A 24,520-nucleotide genomic window follows, 5' to 3' on the forward strand; every position below is an offset into this window, starting at 1 on the left:
TTGAAGCAAACTTGTCTCTGCTGAGCAGCCCTGGCCCAAGCTGGTTCACTCCTTACTTGCTGCCCACCTCTCTGCAAGCTTTTCACATCCCACAGAATGAACAGTAGAAGCCTGCTCCGAAGTCTTTACTGGTAGGGGTTTTGACAAGTCCCAAAAAACCACACTCTGTGCTGCTAACCCAGAGTTACACAATTTCACATGGCTTCAGGGAGCTCTGGGTGGGGTGTGAGAGCTGCTGGGAACTGGAGAGACACAGCATAATTCATGTCCTGCTTTGTGACAGAGGGGCTGCTGTTGCTCTCTCTGTGTCAGCTCAAAATTCAGTAGTTTTTTTTCCTACTCACTCTTTACAATAGAAGTTGGGTGGTAGGACAGATAGCTGGACCTGTGCTTTTCCTGGTTTGGTTAGTTCTGTGGTGATTTGTTGCTGCACTGTTCAGAGGAAGCACCAAGCTGGGATGTTATTTTAGATACAATTGTGACATGAAGATACAGAAACCAACACCAAAAGGTCAATGTGGGAGTGTGAATCTGATTACAAATCCAGGTATTTTTGTGACAAAGCATCACTAATAATGTGTTTGTGGTTCTCCATAGTTTTCTACAATATTGCTCCAATGGTGACAGGGAGGACATGAAATAATAAAAGGTTCTGGTGGCTTGTGTGTCACAGGCTATTTGACACTCAGAACCCTTGGCAGATCTTACTCTCCAATAAATTTAATTTCCTGATGTATATTCCTGGTTTCTTCTTGGAAAGACTACACAAGGATTCAGCATTCCACCACCACCTTCACCACCATGAGTCACAAGGACTTTCCTCCACAGTGCCACGGGAGGCCAATGAAACAGGTTAAACCACAGGTGATCAAACACTGTCCTCTCAGAGGAATGGTTGGATTTGGACACTATCAAAGCCCTGCTCCTTTATTTTGGGGGATGTGAGCTGAACTTAGACATGCCAGCCCTGGAAATAAAGTAATTTACTCACAGAGGAGGCTGGAAGGTCCTGCACAGAGCTGCTGCCCTGGGTCTGCAGCCAGCACAGAGGGACCTCGGCTGGGGAGGGGGGACAGGGCCCAGGTCCCCCCCAGCTGCAGCCCCTCCTCTGGGGCTCCACGGGGGACACAGTTACAGCAAGCTCCAGGATTGTCACACACCTCTGCCCACACAGGGGAGTGCACACAGCTCTTCCCACAGCTGAAAGACAAGCTCAGTTTTTGCCATTTCTGTGTATGCCAGGCTGAATTCTAGCTGTCAGTGTGCAACGGGTCACTCTCTGCTCTTTGTCTGAGGTAGGAAAGCACTGTGGTGCTCTGTAGGATCATCCAGAACCACCCCTTTGACATATCCCAGTGCATTTTTATTCCAGTACTGCTGTAAAACCTGGCCCATTAATGTTCATGTCTGAGCAAGAGACACAGCAGGAAAGATGGTGGCTGACAGGGGATGAAATGCTGGGTTTGGACAGTTGTTTTAGGTGATCTTTATTTTAATATTTTGTAGATTGGCTCTTTTTTAAACCTGTGTGCACACTTCTAAAAGTCAGACCATCTCAATGACATCGTGCAGATTTGGTATTTTGAGCAGGTTTTGGATCCTCACACATACCAAGCTCCAGCATTTCATCAAGGAGACATATCTGCAGGCAATGTGGCAGCTGCTTCCTGGCTCCTGGAGCCTGCAACGCTTTATTTGGGTCATGCAGAGTGTCTTTCCTTCCCCTTGAAGCAGGTAAAATGTCTGCTTGGTTCTGACAGTGAGAGAGAGCACCACGAAAGTGAAGCTATTTTAGAAGGGAAGTTGTAAATGAAGAACTTTGCGCAGTACGTTTCTAATCACCGACTGGCAGCGCTGCTGGAGTGAAGGGAAGCTAAATTCAGCTCTCACTTGGCACCACTGTAACTCCTCTGATCCCAATGTGGGTCACTGCAGCCCGAGCAGGGAGTGCAGGCTCACCACATCCCAGCCACGGAAATATCCCCTCCCAGGAACACTCCCCATGCCCCAAAACCTGGAGAGGGGATTAGCTCTGTGTTCCACCTTTGTGGAGCTAAAACTGGAGTGCAACACAGCCCTCAGGCCACTCTCTATTGATGATGATGAAATCAGCTTTCAAGGTTTTGCAGGGGATCATTATGGTGATCACTAGTTCTGGCAATATTCCAACAGGAGAGTGTTTTGCTCTCAAGATTCTGTAAAATTAGAAAAATCCCAGTTAGAACGAAATCCAAGTTCTGTCTCACTTGCTAGCAATTAGAATTATGCAAAATCAATATTAATAGTTGGCAACTGCTAGTGCTTACAATGAATCAATATTACTAACTGGAGGTGTTCGATAGTCCTGAAATGTACTTTTTTTTTACTTATAGGGAAAAACAGAGTTTAAAAATACCACTAAAGTTTCTGATCCAGAAAAAAACCCTACACTGCAAGATCACTTTGGTGCCATGGAGTATCCAGAATAGCAGCTTCCCAAATAAAGCTTTGCCAAGCCTTGCTCTCCAGCTTGTGCTGCGTTGTGTGGGTGGCAGCTTGGTGTGCTCCTCGCTGTTCTGAGGGTGCCACGTCCCAGATAGAACCAGAGCTGGCAGGGCTTTGTGTTGGGTTCAACAAAGAGCTACAAACTATAAACAAATCTGCATCTTCCTTCAGAGGCACCAGAGCAGGGTGAACCTGCAAGTGAGAGCAGAGCCCAGTCCAGGTAGCTGAGTTTGATACATGACCTCTGCCAAATTACTGAGCCTTCCAGGCTGGTGACACCAAGCCAAGAGTTCATTACCAGGGGCAGGGAACATCCCCTGGTGACTCCCTGGGAGGTTTGGTGGGACAAATCATTTTGCTAACGGGTTGTGAGTTTTGGGTCCATAATAAGTGTGACCCAGTTTCCTATTCCATGACTGAACAATTTGCACGGCTCTAAATATAAAACTGTTGATAACAGATCTGTATTTGTGGGAAAGGTAGGTGGCTGAGGAACTGCACTGGAGAATATGTGTTTCCAACCACCCCACAAAGCCTCCCTTAGAAAAGGTGAATCAGGCATGGTTTTTGTCCTTTTTCATTCCCACATACAAATGAACATCAAAACCCAGGTTGAAATTATAAATATATTTGTGTTGTTAATTATCATGGCACTACACAGTGAAAATCATGTAATTTCATTTTTCTTGAAGGAATTGTATTAGAATAAGACAGCATTGATACAGAATAGCCTTTCACTGTCCTGCTTAATTCTGTCTCAGTGTGTTTTCAGAAGTCAGATCCTAACAATGGAAGCAGGAGGTGCATTGGATGAGCTCTCCAGCGAACAGAAATAAACACTCTGTTGATTTATCTGTGACCTCAGCGTGGTGCACACCCAGAGCCAGCCCTGCCAGGCGGGCAGGAGCTGCAGAGCTGCCAGTGCAGCCCCACTGCCCCAGGACAGGGCTGACCCCCAGGGACAGCCCCAGAGGCTTCAGGGGGATGAGCAGTTGGGTGCTGGTCACGCTGCAGGTCCTGGAGCTGAGGCACGGCCAGACTGGGGTTGGCTGAAGGTTTTCCAGCTGGTCCCAGCTGGGTGGGGATCCCCAGGAGTGCTGATGGGAGGTGTCTGCTGGGCCCTGTCACCCCCGACCACGCAGGGTGACTCCCTCCTACTGAGCAAGGCAGTATTTTAAACAAAGAGTGCTTTTTAAAAGAAATAACAGCATTTACAGTAGTTAGACAGATGCTACTTTTTATCAGCTCTAATTACTTTATAATAGCATACAGTCCTTAGCTTGCTTTTTACTACGTTGTTCATTACTTTAAGCCCTCACAGCTACTCTAGATAACAATTTAAATACACAGAGCTTTAAAAAAATATTTCCATTTCAAATATTTTAAAAATATACTTATCCTAAAAAGCTGTCCAGCACTATTCCAAAAATCTCTTGTAATAAATGTCTTTTTAAATTTTAACAAAAATATCTACCATCGTATAGAAGAGCTCAAGTTTTGACAAATCTATAATACAGTCAGAAATATGTTGGGCCAGATTTCACTTTTGTTTATACAGTTGCCAATTTGGATCATGGTGTTCATCTCATTTGGGTTATTCCAGTATAACCAGGAGCAGAATATAGCCCTTAGTGCTTTAAAATAGCTAAATGGACTGGATGCTGCAACAGTTACTGGTGCCGAGCATTACGGGGAGGGAAATCCTTTACTTCACTGCATCTAAAAATGCAAAAGGATGTTAAATTTAGTATTTGTGCCATGACCAAAGAAGTGCCAGGCATCTGCAGTGGATGACTCAGACCCAGAATCATATTCACTTACAGAAACATTTTTTTTTTTGCTGAATGGTGCCTGCAATTGCTGTCATTAAATGGAGGATGAATGTTTCTGGAGAACTTTTGTAGGGGGAAAATGCCAACCTTTCTCTCATGCTTTCTACAATTCTAGGAATCATTTTAATTGCATTTTGTGTGAGTCTTAATAGAATCTCCCAGTACTTAGATCTAGGAAAGAAGCTATTTTGAATTGCTTCTGTATTTTCAACCTGAAACAGCTCTATTCATCCGGTCATTTTCAAAGTATATCTAGAACAAGCTTCAAGCACTTATGAAAATCTGCATCTCATCAGGACAATCTGGAAACTCGTCTTTTAAAGCATTGGATCTTTTTTTTTTTGGCTTTTCCCCCACTTTTTCTTTCAATCTTCAAGCTTAAATGCAGTGTTTGGTTAAGGACCGTGGGAATGAACCCGGTCTGATTGCAGCAGGGTACATGTGCAAGAAGAGGTGACAGTCTCAGCTCTGCCATTCCTGCCTGTGACCAGCAGTGGCTAGAAGGGATCCTTACACTTTGTGAGTTTAAGTCATGTTTAAAGCTTTCACTCTACTTTTTTTTCCCCATAGACTTTGGCTGATGATCTGGTAACTGATAAACCAAGGAAACGTAAGGATTTTGACTAAGTTCAGTCCTCACTGTCATCTTCATCTTCATCGTCGTCCTTGCTGGGAGCACACCTTTGGAAGCAGTGCACCAGGGTGGCCAGGAAGAAGCTGGAGAGAATTGCAGCGATGGACACGGCGACCCCAGAGAAGATGATGATGAAAAGGTCTGTCAGTGACAAACTGAATTTGCATTCACTAAAGCTGACCTCAGATAACTCATTCAGAAAGATCCTTCTGTTCTCCACGGGCAGGGAGCACTGGATTTCATGGAGACCTGCAAGGAAGAGGAAAGGGAAACAAATCAGCAGATGAATTCTTCTGTTGTTCTGGGTCAGAGATGGAATGGCTGAAGAAAAGTTTTAGGGTTAATTCCAGGTTTACGAAATTGTACAATATTCAGGGGGAAATGGAACAAAACCTGTCACTATCCAAAAGTGACAGGTTTTGTTCCCTGTCACTTAGCCCCATACCCCCTTTGAGCAGCTCCTGGAAATCAAGTTATTTCATCTGCAGCTTTCCAGGGATCAGGTGTGATGTAGGACCATGATTTGGAGGAATTAAGAAAGTGAATGTTGAACCCTAGATGCATCTAAACCTGGAGACCTGAAAGCAATTCCCAGCTACTCCACCTGAACACAAACTCTGACTCCAAAACAGGGTGAGAGGGATACTGAAGTTCCTTCCACACCCTTCTACATTACTCTTTTTCCATGTAGTTCCAAACCAGAGTTGTTTGGGTTTTTTTCTGGTCAAACAAGAGTTTGGGTTTAATGGATGCTTGTTTGTTTGTGACCTGCTTCCTCCTTTTCTGTCTGGCTGCCCTGAAGCCATGCAGACTGACAGATATTGTTCCTCCCTGCATTACTGGAGAATGCCAGGAGCTGGGTTCTTTGTAGTGAAAGCAAAAACCCCCAGATTTAAGAAGTGTGAGAATACAGCTGGATCCTGGATGGTAAAAGCACACAGTTCACTGCATGTGCCCAGCTCCCTCTTCACGGGGGAACATCAGGAGAGGGATTTCCAGGGCTAGAATGGAACTCATACTGAAGTGGATAAAGTCTGTAGAGCTGCTGGCAAGGCAGCTTTTGTCTCACTATTAAGGACATGAATGTAAAGGGGAAATGCAAGAATTGTGTGTTAATGACACGAGAGCTGCTGCTGAGTTACTTGATCCACTTCCTCTCTACTGATGATCCCGGGCTGTTCTCTCTGGTTTGGGCCCTGCCTTGCTGCGTGCACACAGAGGACATGGCATTTCTGTCCCACAGGTCTGCCACAGAACCATGATGTCACTTTAAACAAGGAGTGGTGATGATAAGAGTCCCTCTGCTTTTGTGAATCACAGCTTTCCTGTGGCTGGATAGCTGGGGCATGTGATGTTTCACTGCTAAACCCAGCTCCTCGGGTTAGTGCTGCTGCCCTGACTGATTGTCTGGATCCAGCCCAGCCCAGCTGTTGTGTTGATTTGAGAAGGAGTTGTAATTAATTCCACTGTGCAACCAATTATCACCGTGACCTACTTGACCTTGCAATGACGATTGTATTAAATTTTGATCCCTAAAAGCCATCCTGTGTCTGTTGTGTTTGCCTAAAGTTTGTGGCTTTCCCTCTTTCTCGTGCTGCTCTGACTGGGAGGGTCCTGAGAGCTGCCCAGCAGTGTCAGCAGCCAGCCTGGCCAAGGCTCACTGGTTCTGCAGGGACACTGCTGCCCAAAGCCACGCTGCTGCTCCCGAGCCCGGCGAGCCCTGGCCGTGCACAGCACATGGGGAACAAGCACAGCTCGCTCTGGAGATCTGTGGAACCTCCTGTCATCGGGACTGACCTGGCAGAGAAAGCAGCTACATGGTTCCAAACATCCTCTGAGACTTCTGGAAGTCTGACCCTGCAATGTTCATGTCTTCTGCATGAGCTGATACCCCGGAGCACCTGAGCACGCAGAGACCGAGGAGAGAAAAACCTGCCCTCTCCAGCCTCCCCCTGCAAACCTTCCTGCTGACAGCTGGCCACCACATCATACTTTCATTTCAGTAAGACTTGGAAGTAGCAGCTCCAGGCATTAATCAGAGTAAGCAAAATGGGGGACTGATGAATATCCTTCCCTATTCAAAACCGTGAGAAATGAGTGAAAAGTTATAGGCTGGAATTTCAGTACCTGTGTCTTTTAAATCAGATTTTAAAAAGCAAAGACTTCTTTTCAGTAAATAAATATAATCCCGACAGTAATCAAAGCAGTTGCATGAGTGCAACATACTGCAAATTCATTTGAAGAAGAAATTCCTTGCTAATATGAAAAGATCACTGCAGCATTTTGGCAGGAAAACCTGCACCAAGTGAATACAGCACCTACACAAATTCCATTTCACTTGTAGCAAGTACAAGAAAAAGCAAGGGTTTTTGTACAACTGTGTTTCTGTAAAAGAGATCAGTCTTACACAGGCTGAGACCTCCTGAGAACTGCTGTTTTCAGAGCATCTGAGCCAAGCTCCTCAAAAGAAAGAGGGCACAGGTGACCATAAGCAACTCTACATTTAAAAATTCTGTCCAACTGCAAAAGAAATTCTCAACTGGCAGCATTTAAAATACTTCTCTGCAGGAGTGGTGGGATGGAATATCAGATCTGGATAAGGGAGGAAGCAGAAAAAGAATATATTAAAAAACAAAGAGAGCAAAGAAGGCTCCAAAAGAACACTCTTGTCCTGAGCAGTTCTACGTGCTGCAGCCCTTGGCTTTAGAGAAAACTTGCCATGGTAACATTTGCCCAGGATCCCAGACATGGGAAGGAGCTCACCCTTCATTCCCAGCAGCAGTTCTGCCATGGATCAAAGCTGACCCTGTGCACTGTGAGCTCTATTCCTATTTCCCTGATGCTTTCACTTTACAGCACAACACACAGAATGCAAAGAGCAGAGGATCTGCAGCACACCAAGGCACTAAGAGGGTATTGCTTGCTATGAGAATCAGTGTACTGCAAAGATTTTGAGACTCATTATACAATAAGGAGAAATAAAGATGCTCCTCTCCATGTAGCCATGGGTACTGGAATCTAGGTCATGTTCTCAAACCAAATAAATAAGATGGGAATTTGCTGCTTGCTTTATTCTGTGACAGCCCAACAGACTTCTGTGGCCTCAAGATTTTAGAGAATTATTAGTTATTGGAATAACTAAGATGCCAGAAGATGAAATGCAGCACCAGAGAGCAGGGGCCAGGGCAGGGGTCTCGTGGCTCCCAGCCTGTACTCCAGCCACGCTGTGTAGGCACCACCTCTTCCAAAAGACAGGAGTGAGCTGAGCTCCCCTCTCCACACACAGGGCAGCCTCCCAGAGCTGTGCTGGAGCAGCCAGGGCAGACTGCAGAGCTGGGTGCAAGCACAGGGCAGTGGCTGGGGGGAAGGAATGTTGGTCAGTCCTGTTGGGTGGATGTTTCTCTTCACTGAGTCGTGACACTGTTGAAAAACCCAGCACAGCCAAACAGAAGCTTTTCTTTGGACTCCAAAGAGAATTTGGGACAGACTGTTCATTTGGAGCAGTCAAGATTAATAGCAGCAGTTCTATCTCTGGTGGCACAAAGAATTTCTCCTTCCAAGGCTGCTGCAGGGGTTGTTGCACCAGAGCTTCCAACTCTTCACCTGAAAATGCCATCACTTGCAGGTCACACAGCTGCTGAGGATGAGAAATGGACAAACCCATTTCATCTGCTTCCTTCCACAGACACACAGCCCTGGCTTTACATTATTTACAAGTAGGCTGTTCCTGTGACATAGGACTCCTGAGAACTGATGGTTCCATTGGTGCCAGCAATAGATCCAGCTTTGTTCTTTCCTTGGCAGGAAGAAATTCCAGGCAGTAAACACCCTCAGCATGAACAATGAACTAAAGAATGGTTTCTAAAAGGTGATCAGTATTAATTGTAGGGTGTAGGTTTTTTCCTTTGTGTGATCCTATTGCATCTAGGCTGGCTCAATCAAATCCTTGTCCCCACACACAACCTGTAGAGGACAGGAGATGCAATTTAACTTCAGAGCTCTGCTTTCTCACACTTTTACTTGAATTGGTATTAATTTTTATAGATTGTCTGTGGGGGTTTTCTGCATTTTTTATGATTTATTTATTCTGTAGAATTTATTCTTTTAAAAGACCAGCCAGGATTCTTGCAAAGGGCATGCCAAAGCAGCTTGGTATTTAGTGCTTGGCTGCAGCAAGAGAGCCTTTGATGACAGTTATATATATCTACCTCATTGCTCCCACAACATATTCAAGGAGTTGCTTCTCCATACCAAACAAAACTGTAAATGAAATAACAAGTGTGAGTGTGCTATAAATACACAGCTTGGGTTATTTTGGTCAGGGCCATCCCATTATCTGTAATGACTCCAGCTGTCCCAAGGACAATGTCACACACCCTGTATCCTTCTGCTATGCCACCAAAAGGAGCAGATGTACTGCACTGGTGCTGATTGCTTTGAAATGCCAGGCAAGGCACAGGTGCTGGATTCTACACAGGCTTCTCTCAACTCTGGGAGATCAAGGATGGAAATACAGGTGTGTACCCTGAGGAACAGATTGTCTAAGTAACGCCGGAAGTGTGAAAATGCTGGAATTCCAGAACCACATTGTTAAAAGGAGAGGTGTGTTTTTAAAAAGAAGGGTAAAAAAAATGTGTTCATAAAGAAGTGATGCAGGAGGGTTCCAGGTAGAGTTATTTCAGTGACATTCCCAAATAGGTTTCAGAACAATATGACTTGAAACATCTTATATTAGAGATGTACAGTCCAGCAGTTAAACCCTGCCAATAAATCACAGGCAATGAGGCTGCTGCTAGATCCTAAAAACCACTTTGAGTTTGTTTCTGTTCAGGACTATGCCAGGCTGAAATCTTTCCCTGTATAACTGAACCTCCTAGAAAACAGAAGCAGCCCAAAACCAGTCTGCATGCAAAAAATGAATAATTTCCTTCTAAATTACTGAAAAGAGACAATCAAAGCTGTAATGCCCCAAAACTATAACTGGACTGATCTCACCATCTCAACACCCCCAACAAAAACCCAGAGGCCCTGCTTCATCTGAACCCTGCTGGGACTTTGCAGCCACGTTTCTCCCAGGTTCTTGTGATCAGGAATTTTTAAACCATGGAGTGCACTGACATTGCCTGCTCCTGCCTGTGCCAGGGGCTTTCCCTGGGTGTGTTGACTGCTGCCCTACTGCACTGTGAGTTTTGGCTCACACTCCTCCAGCTAAAGACAAGCATCAAGGGCATCACTTTCTCCAGGTCCACTTGACCCTGTTTTGAAGGACTCCTGGTGTCTTTCTGTCTCTGCTTATTTCTAGTCTCTATGCTAAATATATTTTTGACTGGAGAACTTCTGGAATTCATTATCATTTCATAGTTATGGTCTGTCTGTTAGCAGACAGAGATTGCCCAGCTGTAATTTTGGATGCTGAGTTAAAAAAAAAAAAAAAAAAAAGCCTCAATTCTCTTGGGGTCTTTTAAAGTTCATAAAAAGCAGGTACCAGGACAAAGAGCTTCCTACCATTCAGCAATGGACAGCAGAATGAGACAATGCAAAGGCATACTGGGACATGCACAATAAATCCACAGAAATATCTGAAACCATAAATGTTTAAATGAGCTGCATGCACACATGTTCACTACTATGGATACAGTAAATATAAGAGCACTACAATAGGCTTTTTATTTTAGAGTAAAATTGGCATTTGCCCTTTTGGGTGGAATTTAGCTGTTCCCTTGTGTTGCTGAATGCAGTTGACACAGATTTGAAATGTTTAAATGTGGCATGTTGTTTCTTGTGTGGTATTTTGCTCCCAGCTATGGTTTGCCTTAGTCTCCTTAAACACTGTCACAAATGTATTAGATGTATTAATAAGCAATGAGAGAGGCATTGCCTCTGAAGTGAGATGAGATTTCATTGAAAATAGCCTTGAGCGATCAGAACAGTAAAGCTTAAAAAACTTGAAGCCTAGATTTAGGTCCCTAAATAAAACTTTTATGGCCAAGTGCCTGAAAGATTTGCAGAACAGCTTTGGAAGGTACTTTAGCAGTTTTTTCTCAGTGCCTAAATACGAAGTTCAACATCAGGTGTTCACATCTGCAAGTGCTGTCCTCACATCTTCAAATCCGTGAAAGATGGAAGCACTCCAAATAACCTTAGGATGGAAGAAACAGAGTGAAAAGCCAGTGGCAGTCAGATCATTTTACTGAAAATGTCTGGGAGATCAAATTATATATTTATAAATGTATATATAGAAACAGATTTGATGTGCTTGTTAAGGAATATAATTTCTGTGAGGAGTTTCTGCTTGAGAAGGATAAAAGCTGCTGAATGTGTGAAATGTCTTAGGGCTTTTAATTCCTTTCCAGGCACACAGATCTCCTGTTCTGTCCTGGTGATGTGGGAGCATGTGCATGATACTGGGGGAGAGCTGATGGTTGCAATGGACAGAACAGCCTGTCCTTGCTAGCTGCAGCTCACTCAGCTTCTATATTGGTACATGAAGTTAAGGAGCCTTCTCTCCACAGCAGATGAACAAATAAGTGCTAATAAAGACTGATAAGGCAGGAGGATTTGTAAAACACTCCGTTTCCTTGCTGGCTGTCGGTTCAAATGTTAAACAAAACCTGTCCTCTTGTGTCATGATGACGCTTTGTTTTGAAGAAAAGATTTAATATTTTCTGTAAACTCATTAAAGGCCTGGATTAGTGAAGTGATTGTTTAATTTATAAGAATAAGTTATGCAATAGATCTCAGATTGGAATGGGATCGTAGAGAGAGCCAAGAAGCAAGAGATGGTAACCTCATGGCACGGAATGTCTGAGCAAGCTTAGAAAAATCATTCCTTTCTCCTGGCTCTGGAAGGGTCTGGAGGTAACTCCTGTAAGGAGCAGCTGAGGGAGCTGGGGGGGCTCAGCCTGGAGCAAAGGAGGCTCAGGAGGAACCTTGTGGCTCTGCACAGCTCCTGACAGGAGGGGACAGCCGGGGGGGTCGGGCTCTGCTCCCAGGGAACAGGGACAGGAGCAGAGGGAACGGCCCCAGGCTGGGTCAGGGCAGGCTCAGGGTGGAATCAGCAGGAATTTCCCCATGGAAAGGGGGCTCAGGCCTTGGAACTGCCCAGGGGGGTTTGGAGTGCCCATCCCTGGAGGTGCCCAAGGAATTCCTGGAGGTGGCACTCAGGGCTCTGGGCTGGGGACAGGGAGGGCATCGGGCACAGCTGGGACTCGATGGCCTTAGGGGTCTTTTCCAACCTCAGTGATTATATTTTATGATTCTCACTACACTGATTCACTTCTGAATCTCTCTTTTAGGACTGAATTCAGTCTGAATTTCCTGCTTACAGCCTCACTGTCACCTGCTCTTGGCTTTTTTCCTACCTTCCCTCACTGCCATCCTTCTCCCTGTTCTTTTGCTTTATCTGGAAGTATGCTAATTCACCAGAATTTACTTCTCCATCCATTCCGAAGAGGTCTTGAAAACTACAGAAGCCTTTCAAGTAGCTAAACAGCATCTGTGTTAGTACTGACACTAAAACCCTCTTGGAACATCTTAGAATTGTGTAGCCACCACCCACAGTATTCCAAAATGGAGCAACAGTTGATCAAATGAGCAGCAGTGCTCACCGCATCTTTGGCTACTTCAATTTCAGACATTCAGAACGTCTGTTTTATTTATCACAGCACAAATCTATTTGGAATTCTGTCTCTGGCCACTTCTGAACGAGTTTTTCAAATCTTCCTGGAAATACAAATGTGCAAAGGCTACCCATAAAAATGCTCAGTCTAAACCTTTGCTAAAAGTCTTTCTAATACTGTTTTAACAGAGAGCAGCAAAATTTTTAATTCTTGCTATGGGTAGTGGGGAACTTAAATAACTAAACAAATAAATCAATTAATCCCAGAAACTGTATACAACTTCCCAAACACAAGGGGAAGAAAGGAAGTAAAAAGCAAAATGAGGGCAAGATGACAGAAAGGAGACACTACAGTCACACTCCAAGGAGTACTTAAGTTCTAATTAAAAGGATGTTAAAAATACTTTAGTCATTAGCAAACAAGGTCGCAGGCCCAGCTGCCCAAAGCTTCTTCACAGAAAATAAAAATCAACAACAGGAATTTCAACAAAGGCCTTCAATGTGGCCATTGCAGATTACTTGTACTGCTTTGTTACAGGCATTTATCTGAACCCAATCCCTTCAGCCTGATGGGATCCTCAGAGAGATTCAAGAAATGTCTTTTGCACTAATTTTAAACAAGAAATATCAGCAAAAATTTACTCCATCAAAGCCCTTTGCATTTAAACACTGAAATGGAAGGTTCATAACCCTCTGTTCTGTCATGTGCACCAGTGACAGTCTTTTGCTGGCTGAGCCCTGAGTTTCAAAGAGTATTCCTAAAAGGACTAGGTTAAGAGATGAGGAAAAAAAGAAAAGTGCAATTTTAGCCAAGATAAATGTGATGAACAACAAGCTCTGAAAGCAGAAGAAAACCTGGCCAATATGAGAAGTTGCTGAGTGTATTTTTGTAGACCAACTTGTTCTTTCAAGGTATTTTTTGTTCTATGAGTTTTATGAGTTTTGTTCTATTAATTCTATGAGTTTTGTTCTATGAGTTTTCATGGCCCCATGGAGTAAAACCTACTATGAAAGTTTTTATACTTTTTAAGGATAAAGATCTTACAGCAACTCCTCTATTTCCAAAAGAAAATAATCCCAAATTCTTAATATCCATTCTCCTGCTGATGGGAAGGCTTTGATATGTACCATTTGCCACCATACACCATTCAGGTGCAGCAAATGCCTACACAACCAAACATCCTTCTACAGAAAATCTTTATAACTGTTGTATTTAACCACTGTGACCAACAGCAAGCACTTTGTCTTCTCCAGGAAAAAACTTTTCTATTTTTTCGACTTATCACCATTCCACTGCTCTTCACAGTTCTTTTGCCTTCTTTGTACTGTGCTCACTAATTTGTTTTTAATCAATTACTAACCAAATCAGAGGGGAAAATTGTAGTTTTGTTTTGCAGCATGAAGAAAATGCTGGATTTAATATCTCTTTATGATAAAAAAAAATGTGTTTGCTGTTTTAAAGTGCTAGGTATAATAGCAAAATTTTAGTGCTGTTTTTTAATAAGTCTGCCTGCAAATGTGCCAGGATGAGGGCATCATCTGGGGAGGGTATTCACCTAATGCCAGTTAAGCCTGTATTTAAAATTTAGGCTAGATGAATAAATGCTGAAATCTGTAAAATTATTGAAATCCCAGCTGTTTGTTGGATGAGCAGAGGCAGCTCAGCTGGGCAGAGCCTTTCCAGCTTTGCAGCCAGCTGGGCAGGCAGGCCAGCAGAAGTTAGAACTTCACAAGCTGCTTCTGCTGCTGTGCCAGGAGGAAAATGGAGGCTCCTGCAAAACTGATGAGTTGAAGTACAGCTCTTGTTCATATCACTGAGTCCTCCAGAAACCTTAATTACAGAGGCACAGAGCTTCAGGATCAATTATCCAGATTTCAGTTCACAGAGACAAAACTCCCCTTTTTAAATCAACTTGGTATTTCTTTTGTAAAAGCCAAGGGCAGCTTGGGCTGATGAGTTCCCTGCAGTGCTGCAGTGGGAGGTGGAGCAGTGGCTGGGCTTGGTGAAGAGTTCAGCTGCTGAGGGACTTCCCTCAAACGGGCACATTCCACTACTTTGAGCATCATTCAAGGTGAGGAACCTAAGGGAATGCCCAGACCCTAAATCTGTCTGCAAATGTCCTTCTCCCAGTGCACCACAAACTCTTGAGCTGCTGCAGAATTCCAAAGGAGAAGCAGCCAAGATCTTTTCTTGGGCCCTGGAAATGCATCCCTATCTTTCCTCCCGTATTTCCAGACAGAAAGCCTGCTGCCCTACTTATCCTGCTGTGTTTGCTGCAAGAATCCTTCGTCTCCAGCTTTACAGAACTATCAGGAGCAGCCAGGGAGTCTGAATGCTCAGTGTTTACTGAGTTGCCCTTCCCACTGTTCCCAGAAAAGGCCAGACAAGTGTGGTCTTGGATGAGTGAACCAGACAAGTAACACTAATTTAATCAGTTCCTAATGGGAATCATGTTGTGACATCATTAAAAACTGGAAACTGGATGTAAAATGCTACCAAATCATAATTCTAATAATTTAACTCTGACTTTCCAAAAGTTGTTTTGCAAGGCATGCGACTGTGGCCGAGTATTCCCAAAAGTCATTGGGACAGTCTTTCCTTTTTGGGGTTAGTTTTGCAGTCACCTTTGTGGAGAATGTTTTGGTGCTTTATTAAAGGAGGCAGTGAGTGTTTTTGTGGCAGCAGCTCACAAGAAGCCCTGATGCTTTTCTGCATCCGTGCACATCTCTCCCTGGCATGGCTGGGTGCAAAGAGAGCAGGGTGCTCACTCCAGGCAACAAATCCAAATCCTTGCAGGACACCTCTGACCAAATCAACCACTGGAATATTTGCTCCTTCCTTCTTTGTCTTCCCAAATGAAGTCCTAGTTAAAGTTTGGAAGATCTGGATAAACTAGTCATTTTTCAGCTATTTGGCCAAAACACAGCTATGGATGAGGGAAAACTGTGGGAAAGCATCTCTGAGCTGGGGAGACACTGGGAAACTGGCAGTGCTGCAGGAAAGCTCACTCACTTGAGATACCCAGACAGAAGTTCAGATACACTTTAAAACACTGAGGGGGCAGCAGAGAAAGAGGTAGGACAGACTCAAACTGAAGGATCAGGATCTCAGTCAGAATCAAGGGGAACAGCCTGCAAAAGTTCAGTAAAAGCCTGGAAAAGGTGAACTGCTGTGTGAACTCATGTTAACATTAGAGACAGGCAAATACTGTATTCAAATTGAGCAAACTTAAGCTAAAGCATCAGGAAAGGTGGGATAATAGGTTTGGTTTAGAAAGAATCGAGATCAAAGTTTCACTGACACAAAGAGGAAAAAAAAAAACCAACACTTTTTCCTCAAATCTCTTCTTCCTTAAAACAGCTAAGAATATTCAGGGCAACATAGATGAGTGTACTAGAAAGATGCTACCCAAGGTCACAAGCATGGGAAGAACCTGAATAACTGCAGAGGCAGAGCCTGGAGTGCCAGGACACAGGAGAACAACTTCAAACTGACAGGGAGTAGGTTTAGATGGGACATGAGGAAAAATCCTTCCCTGTGAGGGTGGTGAGGCCCTGGCACAGGTTGGCCAGAGAAGCTGGGGCTGCCCCACCCCTGGAAGTCTTCCAGGCCCGGTTGGATGGGGCTTGGAGCAACCTGGGATGGTGGAAAGTGGGGGGCCCTCCCCTCTGGGGCCCTCCCAAAGTTTCCCTGCTCCCAGCAATCTGCCTTTGGGGGCAGCTGGTGCTGCTCAGTGCAGGAGTTTATGCCCTGGTGCTTGTTGGGAGACATGAACTGTGAGATGATCTCCTGCTAAAGCTGGATTAAGAGAGGCTTTGGGGTCTGGTGGGACATGAGTCTGGATTCCCTAGACATAGCAGTCTTAACACTTTTATTTTTTTCCCCCCTGTGCCTTTCTAAAAATTACTGGCTCAAATACCAGGATTATATATCTTGCATTTTGGGGGGTTCTAAAGCCATTTCAATTTATTTCTCATATTGGAAGCAGTGTTTTTTTAATGAAAAGAGCCCAGATTGAGATGCTGAAGTATTTCAAACACAGAGCATCCCAACTAAATACTTCCAGGAAGGAGCTGATGATCACAGTTGCATAAAATGGGGATTTAACTCTTTTGTAGCAGCTTCATCAGTAAAATGAGAGGAAAAACAGTTTTCCTCAGGAGCTGGCACAGAATATTTAGCTGCTCAAAGGACTTATTGTAGAAAATATATTTGCCAGAGAGAAATGAAGTCTGGAAGAGAACCAGCTGTGTGCTGAATGAATTTGAAAAGGCTCTTTCACTGCCTATGCAAGTTTAGTCTATAAATCAAAATTATTAGGGCTTAATTTTTAAATTTTATTTCTTAAGTGGGAGGAGGACCTGCTGCTAAAAGAAGCCAACATGAATTTAACGGGCTCGTTTGTGGAAAGCATGCAATGACAGCCTGAGCAAACTGCAGGCACACAGACAATGGGAGCAGGGACCGTCCTGCCCTCCCAGGCACACACAGACACACAGACTGCTCTGAGAGCCACAGAGCAGCTTTTTTACCTTTCTGGAGCTTGGATGCATTGTCCTGTATCCAGCTGAAAAGATTGGCAAAGTCACAGTCGCACACCCAGGGGTTGCCCTCCAAGCGGATGGTCCGCAGGGAGGGCAGTGCTTCCAGGGCTGCCACGTTTAGGCTCTGTAAGTTATTGTCATTCAATTCTAACACTTGGAGCTGGTCCAGGTTCTCAAAAGCAGCCTCGTCCACATCCACCAGGTTGTTGTTTCCAAGGCTCAATTTTATCAGTTTCTCTGCTGATTTGAATATCCCAGCATCGAGCTGTGTTAAATTGTTGTAGCTTAAGTCTAAATACACCAGTTTGGTAGAACTGCTAAAAGTGCCCTCTTCTAAAGAGGTGAGGGAGTTATTCCTGAAGTCCAAATAGACTAGATCTCCATAAAATATAAAGAAGTCAGCTGGTATTGCCTGAATGTTGTTATCAGCTATAAGAAGTTTCCGTACATCCAATGGAAAGGGATTAGGAACACTTGGGAGTCCTTGATCCCGGCAGTCTATGGTGTGGTAGTCCATACAGCTACAAACAGCAGGGCAAAGATGACCCCCGGGCAGGAAAAGCAGGCAGGCAAAGCCAGCAAAAGGAAGGAGGCAGGAAGGAAAGCATGGCAACATCGTCAAGGATCTGGAGGCTGTGATGAGCACCACTTCAGGAGAAAGACATTTTGCTCAGCTGAACAGGAGTGCCTGGTACTTGTGTGTGTGTCTGATTGTATCCAGGAGATCACATATCATCACAGATCCGATAGCAGCAGTCTGGAGGGGGAGGGAGGAGGGAGGGAGGGAGGCAAATGTGAGGATTTACACTGTCAGAATATTATGATGCTGTACAGGGTGAGGAAAGCGATGATTGGGTACACGGAGGATCTTTCAAAGGACTCCCTTGCTTTTGTGAGCTAAAAAAAGCCCAGAGCCTGTTTGAATATTTGCTGTCTATTCCAGCAAAGGGGAAATCACACCTGATCCTGTGACTCTGACAGCAACAGCTTCTGCTTAAAATCCCTTCAGGTAAAAATCCCCGGTGAGATCACTTACTGTGTTTCTCAGCAGGAGCCTCCATCAAGGTGACCAACAGCCACGGAAATGCAAGCAGGGGTCAGGCAGTGTCCTGGACACCTGCTGAGGACAGGTTTCCCTTTTATTTGTAAAACAGGGAGCAGAAGGGGGGAGCCCAAAGACAAGGAACTCTGCTTTGTGCTGTTTCTGGATTCCTCAGTTGTTAGAGCAAGCCTGTTCACATTATCTAAATATGACTCAGTATCTTTTAAGCAAGAAGAATAACCTACAGCAGCAACAAGGAGTATGGTCTCCAAAGTGAGGGGCTTTTCCTTCCTGTTTTAATGACCCAAAAACTACTTTCTACTACAGCACCAGTAATGTCTGTTGGGCCACATGAAAGTGCCAAATGTGGATCAAATCTTTAGCTAGTTAAAATTGAACGGGTTTTCTTCATTTTCAGCGGATGGAAATATTTGACAGTCAATCTGCCTGTCTCCTGTGGGACAGCAGAAATGATTTTGCAACAAGGCATCTGTGTTTTCCTGACATCCTCAAACCCACACCCACAAAGGCAAGTCCTCAGCCAGCTACACACTTTACTTTTAACTCCATCTCTCCCTCTTTATGCAGGGTGGGTAAGCAGAGAGTCTGGAGAGCTGAGGTCACACCTATGTGCTGTGATGGAAGATTTTTCTAGAGACAGATGGTATTTGGGTGCATGTATCCTGATGTGAAGAGCACAAAGTCAAACACCTTTGGCAAGCTCATTCTTAGGTCAAAGAGGCCAGAAATTTCAATTTAAGGTCATATTTTATAACTGGATTCAGAGTATTTTTCATCCAGAATAGGGGACAAAAAATTCCTTCTCAGACAGCCTTTCCTCCAAGATACCTGTGCCTGAACCCAAAAAATGAAAGCAACATCCCTCACCTCTCCTTCAGTATGTACCTAGAAACACTGAACAGCTGGGAGGGAACAAAGAGGGAGCCACGCTGTTCTCAGCAGCACCACTGACAGAAAACGATGAAATGGGCACAGACTGAAAACCATCTGAACACAAGGAAACTCTTCTCTGTCTGTCAGGGTGGCCAGGCTTCCCAGAAATGTTGAATATCACCACAAAACCCAACTGGGGACAGCACTGGGCAAACTTGCTCTGACTCTGCTTGAGCAGGGGACTGCACAAGTTGATTTCCAGAGGTCCCTTCCAACCTCAGCATTTCCCTGCACTGCTCTTGGGAAATGAGCATGTCAAGGTTTATACCTTTGAGTGCCTCTCTCACATTTTGCAGCACACCTTGTTTCTAATTCATAGGTCTTTTATCTAAACCACCTTGAAACAGCCTCTAGATCCCCCCCATAAAGACACATCCTGCTCCAGGTGCCTTTCATGTCTTCAATTATTTTGAAAACACCACCCAGAAAGAAATGGGCACAGCTGCCTCTATAAACCACCAGTGTAAAACCCAAATAAATTCCTGAGGTGATTATTTGAAAGTATTTACCTTTAAATTACAGAGGAAGTGGCAGTTTGACAGGCTACCTCTGATTAGAAAAATCCAAACATGCAAAATAACTCTTGGGGTCAGGATTCATTGAACTGGCATCAACAAGTAACTGCAACTGGTATTTCTCATGCAGAACTGATGCTTTTTCAACTCTTAGGGCTGTATCTTGCAAACAATTGCTCCTGCTGCAATCTACTAGTTTTCTGCCCCTAATTTAACTAAGGTCAGAGATAAAGATGTTTCTAACACAGGAAAGCAGAACTGACTTGATGTCTTTAGCAATGTAGTTTTATTTGGATAGATTCAGCTCTCTATTAAGAGCAGGTATTTATTCACAGGATTTAAGGGTCTCTGTGGCTCCTCCTCTGCAGACCCCCCCTTTTTCTATCAAGTGCACAGAATCAGGATGTGACATTTTCATTTCCAAGATGCCTCAGCCTTCACAGATGGGAGACTACAGACAATAAGGCATAATTTGTGAAAGTTCCAAGAACATGCTAGTGGCAGGGGTGGAAAAGGACTCAGCTTCCCTAAGAATTCCACCAGCCCTTGCTAAAACTACCACTCCTTTCTGTACAGAATAACCCTTCCTTATGCTCAGCTGCTCACCTGTATCCCTTACCTGTCCCCCCTGCATCCAAGCCCACCCTCCCAGCCTATTCTGCACAGAGCCTGTGGAGTTCTGGCTGAGATCGCAGGGAAGGGCTTGGCAGGAGATGAGGGATTACTGTCAGGTTCTGCATCTTGTGGGAGAGGTATCCCATAGGTTTGTGAAGCATCAGCCCTGCTCCCACAGCAGCCAGGGAAACAGAATTTCTTTGGCAATGTGTGACAGCTCTGATCTTCTGCTGTACAAGCCCAGCTGCAGTGCCTGCCATGGGCTGCTGTCTTTGATTTCAGAGACTTTCTTCCTGACCCATCTTTCTCTTTGCAACATTTCCTGTTTAATTTTGTCTTTTTTAGCTCTGCTTATTTCTGTTTCTCAGCTGTTTCCCTCACAGCACAGAAATTCTTTTGAATCCTTTTGAAGCTTCATTCACTTGCCAAACATTCTGTGCAGTTTCAGCTAGCAGGAAGAAAGCAAAGCTTTCTACCTAGAAAATATTAAAGCTTTACTTTTTAAAATCGTTTATTTGCATCAGTCAGTGACAATAGCCTGGGGGCTGGCTGTGATGTGCTGAGTGCACAGCACCCTCTTGTGCCCTCGGATACTGGGCAGCCACAACTGCTCTGCTCCCTTCTGGTGAACTATTAACAAGTTTTACCATATTTCTGTCTCTCATGTTCCCTTCTTCCTCTTCCTATTGAAGAAACTCCAATCAAAAATAAAAGACATAAATCAGGTGGTGTTCTTATGTACTTCAACTGACACTGTGGTAAAACACAAAATTGCACCAGTGAGTAGTCTCAGAAATAAAGGGTTTTTATAATCTGTGCTTCTTCAGTGCTCCCAAGCAAAGGCCCACAGCTTTTTCACCTTCTTTCATACTTCCAGTAGTACATTTTAGTTCATACAGGTTTGAAAAAGCACAAACTTCCCAATTGGGAATTGATGCCCAACAAAAACCCCAAATATTCTTCTTCCACAAAGGTGGGATCCCACGTTGATGAGATTTTGACTGTCAGCTGATTTATCTGCTGTGATAAATGTGATTCTGCCTTCCAGGCTCCACCAAGGGGACAGAATGGTTTTGAAAAACGTGCTTGCAAATCAGGATAACAATTCCAGTTCTGGTTCTAAATGTAGAGGATTTTGTTTCGAATCCTTCTGTGGAGAACAAAGAAGGAAAACCAATGTCTCTCCACACCTCCCAGTAGCAAGAGCTGGAAAAGCACAACAGTAGGCAGGCTTTGGACTAAAACCAGTGATATGGATTTCCAGTCTTTAATTTTTTATTCAGGATACTACCAGGAGAAACCTTGACAATAAAGGCAGTGACAAGCACACTGGTCGTGGATCCTCAGTGTGCTTCACATCAAGCAGTAAGAAACTAAGAGAAAAAACATTTGCTCCTGACAGAGTTTCTGTCTTCCAGCACTCCCCTTAGAAGTGCTCAAAACTTCCCCAAATAATTTAAGTAAAGAAGTTTAAAAGAAAGAGCAATCACTGTGCAGACACACGTGAAGGATTCGGGTCTCAGCCAGTAAATCCTTCCTTCCAAGAGACTTGGACTGAAAACTGTCCACCCTCATGCACATTTTTGAGCAGCTAATTGAGCATATTTTTCCATGAAGGAAGTTATTATTCCAGGCTTATGCTTCATTGAGTTAAGGCACATGTCATGGCCAGGCTGCAGTACCAGGTGCACTGAATGATGGCAAAGGGTTTTCCTCCTCATTTTCAGACATCACAAGGTGTCCTGGGCACCACTGCTTGAGCCTGAGTGACCAACAGTATGTTAATCAATTCAGCAAGCACTGAAACCAAGTGCTAAGCAGCATCTCTGAACAGAAATCCCATTTTTATTCAGGTCTTTACCATTTTGGCTTTAGTGTTGTTTTTTTTTTTTTTTTTTTTTTCTCTTGAGAAAAATTTTCCCCTGCTCTGACTGAGCAGTTTTATGAATGCAGCCAAGGGGTACCTCTGGGCAGTTTGCCCTCTGGTCTTATATCTAAAAAGGACTGAAAAAGCAAAAGTCTTAACATTTATGAGATGATAGAAACTGTGAGCTGAAGCTTTGTGTTACACCTGCCCAGTCCTTCTCTGCTGCTGCTGCTGCTCTGCTGGGAGGGAAATTGCATCAAATTTAATCAACGTGGCAGCAGCAATGATTGAATTTGAAAACTTCAGACACTGCAGTTCAGCAGCCAAATGAGACCAGCCTAAACCCATCAAAAGGCTTCCATCGTCTGCCCCAGACAGCGTGTCTTACACAGACATGTGGTCACTCCCTTATTGCAAAGCGTTTACAGTCTCTAAATGCAGTCACAAGAGATGGAAGAGTGTGAATTATATTTCCTTTTTCCCTCAGGAATGAGTTTGTACCCAGCTGCTGCAGTGTAGTCTGCTTGCCCTCTATATAATTTATCAGCTGGTCCAGAATTACCAGAGCTTTAAGCAAATTAAAGGCAATTAAAAGTCCTCCTAAGATACTGACAGAGATGTGCTCATGTTTATCTGCTGCTACTGACATATGCAATGAAACGAAAGGTGGTATCAGGATTCCCCTCAAATCACAGAATCACAGAACTATCTTGGTAGGAAAAGACCTTTGAGATTATATTTATTTGGTCAGATTTATCAGTGGGTCTATTGAGATCTGAAAAACCTCACGGAGATCAGAGATCCAAGATTTTCTAAAAGCTCAAGAGTTTCTATAATAAAAATTATATAAGAAATCCAACAGAGGATTTCTGGAGGAAAAATTATGAAAGTCAGAGGCTTTTAAAACAGCAGCTGGAGCTGAACACAATGTTCATATCTGAAACTTGTTTCAACCTGCACCTTTTTCAGCCTCTCACCTTTCAGTGAAGCTGAAGAGAGAAGAAGGAAGTATAAGCAAATTCTCAGTGCCTCAAGATACCACAACACTTAACCCAGCTCTGATGCAAGGTTTAACAGACTGGATTTTTTAACCTATGATTGCCATTACAAACACGGTCTATTTGCTTCAAAAGACAAGAAACTAATAACTCTTGGGAATTGCTTTCCTTATGATCCTTATCTCCAGCCCTGCTGGAGGGAACAACTGCTGAGCACCCACCAGAGGCTGAGCAGAGGGCAGAGCATCACAAAGGAGAATGTTCCAGTGGAAAGGAGGCAAGTTCTCCTTTGCTCCTTTGTCTCAGGTTTAGCTGGGTGTGTATTCAATCACCATCTGTTAAAGGTGGGGCAGTTATCCTCTGTTAATTGGATGGTGGAAAAATGTTCTAAGGAACAGCAAATGGATTTACAGCAATTAAAGCAGCTGACTAATGTTTATAAAAATCCCACATGAAAACTGTCTGGGTATAAAGCCCTTCCAGATCATGGTCCACCAGAGACTGTAAAAAACCACAAAACCCCAAAAAACACAAACCCCTCAACAACTAAAAGAACCCCAAAACAAACCAAAAGAGAACTCGAATTAATCTTTGATTAACACTGTAACACTGATGGGCTGAATTTTTGGCCAAAAAGGATGGTGCACTTGAGAGGATTTCATGCAAATTAACACCAAACATACACCCAGCAAGAAAGGTTCCTTTTACAAAGGCACTGATTTAATTGGAGGTGAAGGTCTTTTAGTGACTCCTCAGTCTGCTTTGATAAGGGAATTTCACAAAGACATTCTGTGAAATGTCTTCTGTGGCTGTATTTATTAAAGTTATATGTGGTATAAGCTATTCACAACTGGAGTTAAAAACAGGCTGGACCTTCTAAATCTTTGTTGTAATGCAGAGAAAACAACCCCAAGACATTAGTACTCCCTTCTCTTCTCCCTTATTGATTGTTGCTGCCTGCACTCCCTGGATTTAAATATGCAGAAAGCATGTTTGTGTCAGTGGAAATTCCAGGCATCAGCTGAGAGGCAGAAATAATGGAAATAATTATTACACACTTGTCTGTTGCCCTTTACCATAAAAATACTTCATGAAAAATAGAATTATGTTCTTAAGAGATCAGGCTACTTACAAAATAGGACTTGAAAACTGCCCTTTGAAGTGCATCTCACACTCATTAAGTCATGTGCACCCTTCCCAGAAGTGCACAATTCCATATTTTACAGGTTAATTCTGGGCAACCAGATTTCTGCAAAAAAATTACTGCACAGAAATGCATCCATCTCTGCACTGAAACCACAGAGCACTCTGGAATACAAAGAGACAACCAACAGGGCTGTCCAAAGGGACAACAGCTTGAGGCAAGATGAGGAACAAGAGATTTTGCACCGTGTTCCAATGGAAGTAAAGTGGCAG

At 43.8% G+C, this 24,520-nt stretch overlaps 1 protein-coding gene across 1 annotated transcript; it reads right to left on the reverse strand.

Moving 5' to 3' along the window:
• Positions 1-3,096: 3,096 nt before the first annotated feature.
• LRRC38 (leucine rich repeat containing 38) lies at positions 3,097-17,849 on the reverse strand. Its single transcript, XM_053962920.1, is given in 4 exon segments — positions 3,097-5,199; positions 17,102-17,767; positions 17,770-17,816; positions 17,818-17,849. Coding segments are annotated over 4 exon segments (999 nt in total). The 3' UTR covers positions 3,097-4,945.
• Positions 17,850-24,520: the final 6,671 nt, after the last annotated feature.

Source organism: Vidua chalybeata, chromosome 22, assembly GCF_026979565.1.
Source record: "Vidua chalybeata isolate OUT-0048 chromosome 22, bVidCha1 merged haplotype, whole genome shotgun sequence".
NCBI classification, from domain to species: domain Eukaryota; kingdom Metazoa; phylum Chordata; class Aves; order Passeriformes; family Viduidae; genus Vidua; species Vidua chalybeata.